General features: G+C 58.3%; 1 protein-coding gene across 4 annotated transcripts in view; it reads right to left on the bottom strand.

The window, feature by feature from the left end:
- Window positions 1–683: 683 nt before the first annotated feature.
- The window catches only part of TMIE (transmembrane inner ear), an 18,084-nt gene continuing 10,590 nt past the window's right edge, over window positions 684–8,177 (bottom strand). For all 4 annotated transcript variants that reach the window (XM_054681728.2, XM_063806759.1, XM_054681729.2 and 1 more), the window contains 3 exons: window positions 5,681–5,798; window positions 2,327–2,476; window positions 684–2,023 (listed from right to left, as the gene is read on the bottom strand). In XM_054681728.2, coding sequence (XP_054537703.1) covers window positions 1,920–2,023; window positions 2,327–2,476; window positions 5,681–5,798 — 372 coding nt within the window. In that variant the 3' untranslated portion in view covers window positions 684–1,919. The remainder of the gene's footprint in view (window positions 2,024–2,326; window positions 2,477–5,680; window positions 5,799–8,177) is intronic.

Genomic DNA, 8,177 nt, shown 5'->3' with positions numbered 1-8,177 from the left:
TGGTGGCCCCATGTCAGGGGAAGGGCAGCTGGAGCCTAGGCCTGGACTTCCCCAGTCTTCAGCAACTGCTGCTCTGTGTGACCCTGAGTGGCCCCTACCCCTCTGGACTTCTGCTGCCTGGCCACATGGGAAAATTCTGCATAAATAGAATGGCCTTTTTCACCCCTATGTATGAGAAGCCCATGGGTTGGACCCCAAGGGCAGAGGTCGGTCAACTGCCTCCATCTGGTGTCAGAGTCCTCAGCTTCCATGGCGGGGCCTTTTGCCATGGCTCTGCCCCTCACTGCTCCTAAGACCCCATGTCATGCGCTTTCCTCATCAGCCTGGATCACTCTCCTCCCTGTACAGTGATGATCCAGGTCCAGGTCAGGAGCCAGGTTTGACTCTTCTGTGTCCCCAGCACTGGGCACAGACCATCACAGGTCTATTGAAAATCATGAATGCAGCCTTGTGAACTCAGCACCCAGAGAGCTGGCAGCGTCCCTCCCGAGTCCTGTGCCTGCCTCCGGGGTGGGCCCAGGTGACTGCAGCTGCCCCTCAGCCTCTTGGCTCCCATTTCTCCCTCTATCTCATCCTAATTCAGGCTGGCAGAAGAGTCAGGGAGGGGACTTTAGCCTGGCCTGAGCCATCTGTCACTGACTGCTGCATCACCCACCACATAAATGCCCCAGGAATAGCGCATCCGAGGGGTCATCTCAGGAGGCCATTTTCTAGGCCTGGCTCTGAGAAGGCAATCAGCTTTATTCACAAATCTCTGCAGGCTGCTTTTCCAGCAGGCTCTCCTGGCTCAGAAACCTCTGGTGTCTCGAGACCTTAGTGTTCAGGCCTAGGTTTCAGAGCCTTAGTCTGTTCGATGCCATCTGGAAGTGCCTCTGTGCATCTTCCCTCCCCCAGGTGCTATTTGGGCCTTTGTCTTCTGGTCAGAGATGCTTCTTTTAGGTGCCCGTAGTGGGAAATGGTAGAAGAGGAAGCTGCAAAGAAGCTGGCACTCTTATGGTCAGCAGGCAGAAGGCCCTGCTGTGATCTTCTAGGGCCCTGGGACCTCCCAGCACAGCTGGGCATAGAAGGGGCCACCAGAACAGCCCGAGGTCCCCCTTGGCTTCTTAAATATACTCTGATTCCCAAGAGGAGCCCAGACTCCAGCTCTCTTTCCGGCACCCTCTAGCCCATTGGCCTTAGCTCTGTGTACCCCTGACCCAGCCCTGCAGCCCCCAGCCCCGAGCTCGAGCCTCGGGGCCTCATGCCGGGCCTGGCAGCAGCCTCAGCTTCATCACAACGTGTGAAATGAGGGTAGCCCATTGCCTTGAGCTTGATGTCTGCTGGGCTGGGGGTTCCATTTCTGAAGCCACCTCTACTTACTCCCTTGAGCTGGATCCCCTGCCAGGCTTGGGGAAGTCTCCTCACCACTGGGGCTCCTCCCTGGCCAGACAGAGTCCCTCCTGCTGCCACAGTGTCCCCCAGTGACCCTCTCTGCCTCCTCATGGCTACTCTGGGTGTGGCCTCACACCCTGACCCATGCACTTCAGCCATTTCGTGCCAGAAAGGGTGGCTGAAGTAACCCCATATCCCATTACTCCTTCACAGCCACTGCCATCCCTGGCAGAAAGGGTGGGAGACAGGCAGGTCTGGGTGGGGAGAGCAGTGTATCTGCAGAGGGACGGTGGCACCAGACCACCTCTGCCGAGACAGTACCCATGTGGATGGGGTGAAAGGAGCCAAGCCTAGGCTGGGGGGCAGGACACCTACGAGATTGTCTGGTTCCTGCCCCTGATGGGCCATGAGGATGTGGCCATGGGCCTCAGCTTCCCTCTCTGACCACAGCCTCTGTGGTCCCCAAATGAGCTCAGAGTCCAACATGCCTGGACCCCGGCCATGGCTTGAGCTCCAGGGCCTGCCAGCCCAAGCTGTCCAGGATGTCTTCATTTCTCTCCTTTCTTCTTCTTGGCCTCATTCTTCTCATCCTCCTCTACTTTGATGGCCACTGTGTCCACAGTGTCCTTCTTCTTCTTCTTCTTCTTATCCTCTGTGGGGCAGGGGGAAGAGACCATGTGATAGTGGTGAGACAAGGTCCTGGGGTCTGACTGTCCCGAGGTGAAGAGCCCCAGAACCTCCTACACTCTGCCTTTTTCTTCCTTCTTCCTACTGGAGAATAGGCTCATCGTTCTATTTGCCTCATGCCAACCAATTTCTGTGCTCTGGTCTCCAGGGGCAGGGCTGGGGCCCCTCCCTGAACCTGCTTTGGTTGGAGCAGAGGAACAGGGTGACTCCAGGCAGCAGGACTGAGGAACTGGCTGGCGCAGCAGGGCTCAAGCCAGGGCCAACTCACCTCCTGGGACTTCTGTGAGCTCATTGAGGGGTGGCACAGTCTCCAGCTTGTCTGTGTACATCTTGGCTGCCTTTCGCTGCAGGTACCGGGCTTCGATCTCCTTCCGGGTCCGTGGCACACGACAGTTGAAGACACAGCACAGCGTGATGACTGTAGGGAGGACAGAGCAGGCTTGGCTGGGGCTGGGGTTCAGACACCCAAGGGATGGCATCTGCCTTCCTTCAGGCCCGCCCCCATCCACCCACATGTGTCTCACCCACCAGACCCTGGCAGGAGGCTCAGCATCTTGACAAAACCCCTGTGGACCCTATGATGACCAAGGTGACTTTCCTAAGCAGGGCTGACTTCATGCAGCTGCACAGGCCCCCGTGCTTGGAAGGGACCCTGGCTAAATTATGTCACCAGTCCTGGTCCTGAGGGTCTTTCTGACTAGACTGAGAGTCACTGGAGGGTAAGGCAGAGGTCTGCACCATGACTTAAGCCATAGCTTCCTGGGGGCCATCCAGCACTTCCAACCCAGGCCTCCGGGTGTGCAACTTAGCTTCTCCTTCCCACACCACTGAGAGCTAGGCCAAAGTTGCCTCAGTCGTGAGAGGACGTGGCTCTGCATGTCCTCCTCAGCCTCCCTGAGGACATCCCTGGGCTCTCCCTGGCTAGGGCGGGAGCCCATGAGAGGGCACAGACCCTGCCTTGAGGCATTCACCTCAGACGGAGTTATTTCAGGAGTGGTTTTCCGGCTGAGGGCAGCTGCACCCACGCCAGTTAGGCCAGGTCATGGAGCTGGCCTGTCTAGTGATGGGTAGGGCAGGTTAGGGCTGCCAGGACCTGGCTGGACTGAGTTTATTTTTCTAAGGCCCCCACAGCCTGACCACCTTGGCCCCAGCCCTAGGGGAGGGGATGGAGCTGGTTCCTATTATAAACCAGATGACCAGACATAACTTCCTGGCAGACTCCTGGGGGCAGAAGGGCCCACGGAGGATTAACCAGGTCTATTTTGGGGAAGATGGATCAGATCTATGTAGCCTGGACTGGAGTACCTTCTGGGGTCATTTTATGCAACCAAGTCAGAACCCCTTCAGACAAATATTGTGGTCCTACTAGGTCTCACCCAGGCTCAGAATAAAAGAAAAAAATCAATGAATGAATGAATGGGATGATCTCAAAGCCTTTGCTGTTGGGAACAGGACTGGACTAGAGTGAATGAATTGGGGAGCCAATAGCATCCAGGCATACACTTGGAGGAGGGTGCTGCACAAGGGCCCCAGCTATAGATCCGACTGTCCAGGGGTGGACCTGAGCAGACAGCAGGCCTTATCCAAGAAGCTGGGTCCTGGATTTCTCCAGAACCTGTGTTCATGCCTGAGACTCGAAGTTGGTACCCAATCCTAACCCTCCCGGCTTAGGCCACCTCTTCTAGCCACCCCACCAGGAACCTCCTTGGGACTATGCCCACTCAGGCTCCATGCAGGCTGGTCCCAGGCCCCGGGAGGCTGGGGCTTCCTAAGGAGCTCAGTGGGCCGCTGACGGCAGCCAGAGCCGGGCTCAAACACCACCCCTCACTTCAGGCCTGCCCCGCACAGCCTGGCCTGGTTGCTTCTCTTCAAAGAAGGGGAGATGCAAAGAGCTTTGGGTCAAGTTCCAGGGCCCAGGCAGGGGCTTGGGATATAAGTCCCTGGGGCTGGAGGAGACCTCCAGGGGCACCCCTTCTAGCCCCAGCCCCTTTTCCTGCAGGGCTTTGGGGGTGATGCTCCAATAACAGCCCAGGCAGACTGGGAAGCAGGAAAAATGTTTCCCCCCAGGAGAGGGAGCTGTGTTGCCCCCACTGCCTAGATCCGGCAATGGAAGGTAACAAGTGCTGCCTGCTGCTCAGGTGTCTTGGGACTATCCTTTACCCTTTCTAGGAAATGGGGTTAGAGATGGTCTGTGTGGTTGATGTCCAAGTGCCGCTTGGGGTCTGACACTGCAATTTTCTCATGTGGCCCCAGGCACCTTTGTTGTGTCTTGAGGCCCACAGTGCTCTTTCTGCTGCTCCGTAGACCTGCATCCTAGGCTGCGCCTGTGGCTCCTGTAGGGCAGATGACCCCCGAGCCCTGCAGCGGGCTGTTTCCCTCTCTGGACACCTGGCTGAGGCTGCAGGCACACCTATCTGTCTGTGGGGCCTCCACAAAGATGCCTGACTGGTTCTCAGCCTCGGCTGGGAACAAAGCACAGGCTCTTGCTCAGATGGGGGGCGGGGATTTTCTGCAGGGCAGATATTTTCTCTTGGGACAGCACTTCTGGTGCCAGGAGAAGCACGTGCAAATCAGATGTCACGTCTTCCTTGGAGCCCCTCACATCTGGGTGGGCTCTCTGTGGGCCACCCAGCTCTCTGGGGCACCTCATCCCGGGACAGCTCCGGCTGGGATGAAGTGCAGCTTTTGCCTCCCCACCCAGGGTGCACTCAGCAAATGTCCAGTTGGGTTCATCTGAGACCCTGCGTGAGGCTGCATTTCCTCCAGCCTCTGCTCACACTATCCCCTCTCCCGGAATGCCTTTCCAGCCTTCCCTCCTGCAAAACCCCACCTACCCTCCCACCGGTCTGCAGCTCAGAGGACCCTCCTCTGTGACGCCTTTGCAGGGGAGTGGGCTGCTTCTCCTTTTACCTCCTACATTCCCCCCCACTCTGCTTTTGCCTCGTGGGAACCTCTGTCAGACTGCTTTGTGCCATGGCAGCCTCCCCACTTGGCCTCTGTCTCCTGTGCCTTCCTGTCCCCTTCCCCAACTCCAGACCTCCATTCTGAGGGGAGGGCTAAGGGGAGCCGGCCAAGCCCATTTCTGCTGCGACTTTGCATCAAGAAGCTCCCAGAGGCCAGGAGAGGAATGGGTTTCCTGCTTTTAATTGAGGCGGGTGTGAGTCACTCCCGGAAAATGGTATTTGACAAGGCAGGGATCGAAGCCTGGGAGCCACATCTGCTGGGTGTCTGGGGAGCCTCTAGTGGAGGATGGCCTTGCTGGGGCCCCTGGGTGTGGGCCTTTAAGCTGGCCAAACTGCAGGAAAAGCATCAGGAGGCCAGCCATAGGGAAAAATGACACGTCCTCGTCCCAGTCCTTGGTTCAGTGGAGTTCCCTGTAATTACCATAATTGCCATGTGGCTACCTCCCTGGGTCCTGCAGAATACTTCAGGTCACCACCGGCCTGTCAGCCCTCTACGGGGAGTTTGTGTGGATCAGGAGGTGCCAGAAACCACCGCGGGTCTCCTGCGGGTGCCTGGCCTACTTGCACTGCCCGGAATTGCTGCTCTGAGCCCTCTGGGGGGCAGGGGGTGCTGTGTTCCCACTGCAGTGTGGTGGAGAGGGAAGGGAACAGCTACTCACTGATGGACAACACGAAGAGCGAAAAGATGCCCACCACGTGCCACAGGCGCATGTCCCAGAACACCACTGTCTCCTTGGTCAGCGGAGGCGGCTTGGGCTTGGGTGGGGCCGTGCTGGGCTGTGGGTCAGGAGAGAGGGGAGTGAGTTAGGCAGAGGCCAGCTGGCTGGAACCAGCTGAGAAGGGCCCAGGTCTCAGCAAACACTCAGCCCAAGCATATCAGAATCTCCTAGAATCAACTCTCTTAAGCATGCGCTACCAACACCCTAGACCTTGGAAAGTTCCAGATTTAGAGCAAGAGAACTGAGCAGAGCCAGGTACTTGAAGTGGGAGGGTGGTTGATGCTTGGGGAAACCAAGGCCTGGAGGAGCAAATGTGGATGGCTTGTCCTGGCCAGGTTCAAGGCCCCTATGAACACACCCTCCTACTCCAGTCCTGGGCTCCACCCAGGCAGATGGGGTCTCAGGACCAAGGCCAGAGACAAGGCGAGGCCTGGGGGGTGCTGGCTAACTGGCTTTGCTCTCACATCTCCCCAGTGAGGGTGGGGTGTGGAGCTAGGAGTCTGGGCCACATAGTTCTGCCAGCTGGCCTGGACCCCTGCCAGGTGGCCTCCTTTGGTCGCCTACCCTACTAGGAGTCACTCTGAACAGAAGACTCTCCCAGAGTGTCCACAGGACAGGCACTGGATAAATAAAAGGTCTGCAGTGCTGTGGCGACACCTGGAGGCCAAAAGGCAGAAGTGCGGCTGTAGCAAGCCTGAATAGAGCACAGCCAGACACTCCCACTTTCCAGATGGACATGACCCTGCCCTGGGGGACTGAGGGGATAGGACACTGCCCCAGGGTCTAGAGGACACAGTCCTGCCCCAGTTCTGAGAGGACATGGCCTCATCCTGGATATCTAAGGGACATGGCCCAGCCCCAGGTCTGAGAGGACACAGCCCTTCTCCTGGGTGTCTAGGGGACATAGTTCTGCCCAGGTCTGAGGGGAGACAACCCTGCTCCTGGCTGTCTAGGGACATGACCCTGGCCCTGGGTGTCTAGGGGACGTGGTCCACCCTGGGTGTCTAGGGACATGACCCTGGCCCTGGGTGTCTAGGGGACATGGTCCACCCTGGGTGTCTAGGGACATGGTCCTGCCCTGGGCATCTAGGGGACATGGTCCTGCCCTGGGTGTCTAGGCGACATGGTCCACCCTGGGTCTCTAGGGGACATAGTCCACCCTGAGTGTCTAGGGACATGGTCCACCTTGGGTGTCTAGGGGACATGGTCCTGCCCTGGGTGTCTAGGGACATGGTCCTGCCCTGGGTGTCTAGGGGACATGGTCCTGCCCTGGGTGTCTAGGCGACATGGTCCACCCTGGGTCTCTAGGGGACATAGTCCACCCTGAGTGTCTAGGGACATGGTCCACCTTGGGTGTCTAGGGGACATGTTCCTACCCTGGGTGTCTAGGGACATGGTCCTGCCCTGGGTGTCTAGGGGACATGGTCCACCCTGGGCGTCTAGGGGACATGGTCCTGCCCTGGGCGTCTAGGGGACATGGTCCTGCCCTGGGTGTCTAGGGGACATGGTCCTGCCCTGGGTGTCTAGGCGACATGGTCCACCCCGGGTCTCTAGGGGACATAGTCCACCCTGAGTGTCTAGGGACATGGTCCACCTTGGGTGTCTAGGGGACATGTTCCTGCCCTGGGTGTCTAGGGACATGGTCCTTCCCTGGGTGTCTAGGGGACATGGTCCACCCTGGGTGTCTAGGGACATGGTCCGCCCTGGGTGTCTAGGGGACATGGTCCGCCCTGGGTGTCTAGGGGATATGCTTCGCCCTGGGTGTCTAGGGGATATGCTTCACCCTGGGTGTCTAGGGACATGGTCCACCCTGGGTGTCTAGGGGACATGGTCCGCCCTGGGTGTCTAGGGACATGGTCCTGCCCTGGGTGTCTAGGGGACATGGTCCTGCCCTGGGTGTCTAGGCGACATGGTCCACCCTGGGTCTCTAGGGGACATGGTCCACCCTGAGTGTCTAGGGACATGGTCCTGCCCTGGGTGTCTAGGGGACATGGTCCACCCTGGGTGTCTAGGGGACATGGTCCGCCCTGGGTGTCTAGGGGATATGCTTCACCCTGGGTGTCTAGGGACATGGTCCACCCTGGGTGTCTAGGGGACACGGTCCTGCCCTGGGTGTCTAGGGGACACAGCTCTACCCTGGGTGTCTAGGGGACACAGTCCTGCCTAGGTCTGAAGGGACATGGACCCACACTGTAGAATTTGAGTAAGATCTGTCCCTGACCAGAGATGGATATGACCCCATGTCTGTCACTTAGTGTGGCTGAGGGACAGGGAGAGGGGTCTGTCCTCTGAGGGAGAGAGAACCCTGGGGCATATGAGCGAGATGTTGTGCACTGATTACCAAATAAGGACAGACACGAGAAGTCCCTTCTGGTTCTCTGAGAAGAAAGGCAACCTGTAGTTCGACCATCCAGCCCTTCTTCCCCCAGGTCCATAA

The sequence above is a fragment of the Pan troglodytes genome, chromosome 2, assembly GCF_028858775.2.
Source record: "Pan troglodytes isolate AG18354 chromosome 2, NHGRI_mPanTro3-v2.0_pri, whole genome shotgun sequence".
Taxonomy (NCBI): Eukaryota; Metazoa; Chordata; class Mammalia; order Primates; family Hominidae; genus Pan; species Pan troglodytes.
This window is presented reverse-complemented; position numbering and strand designations above follow the sequence as displayed.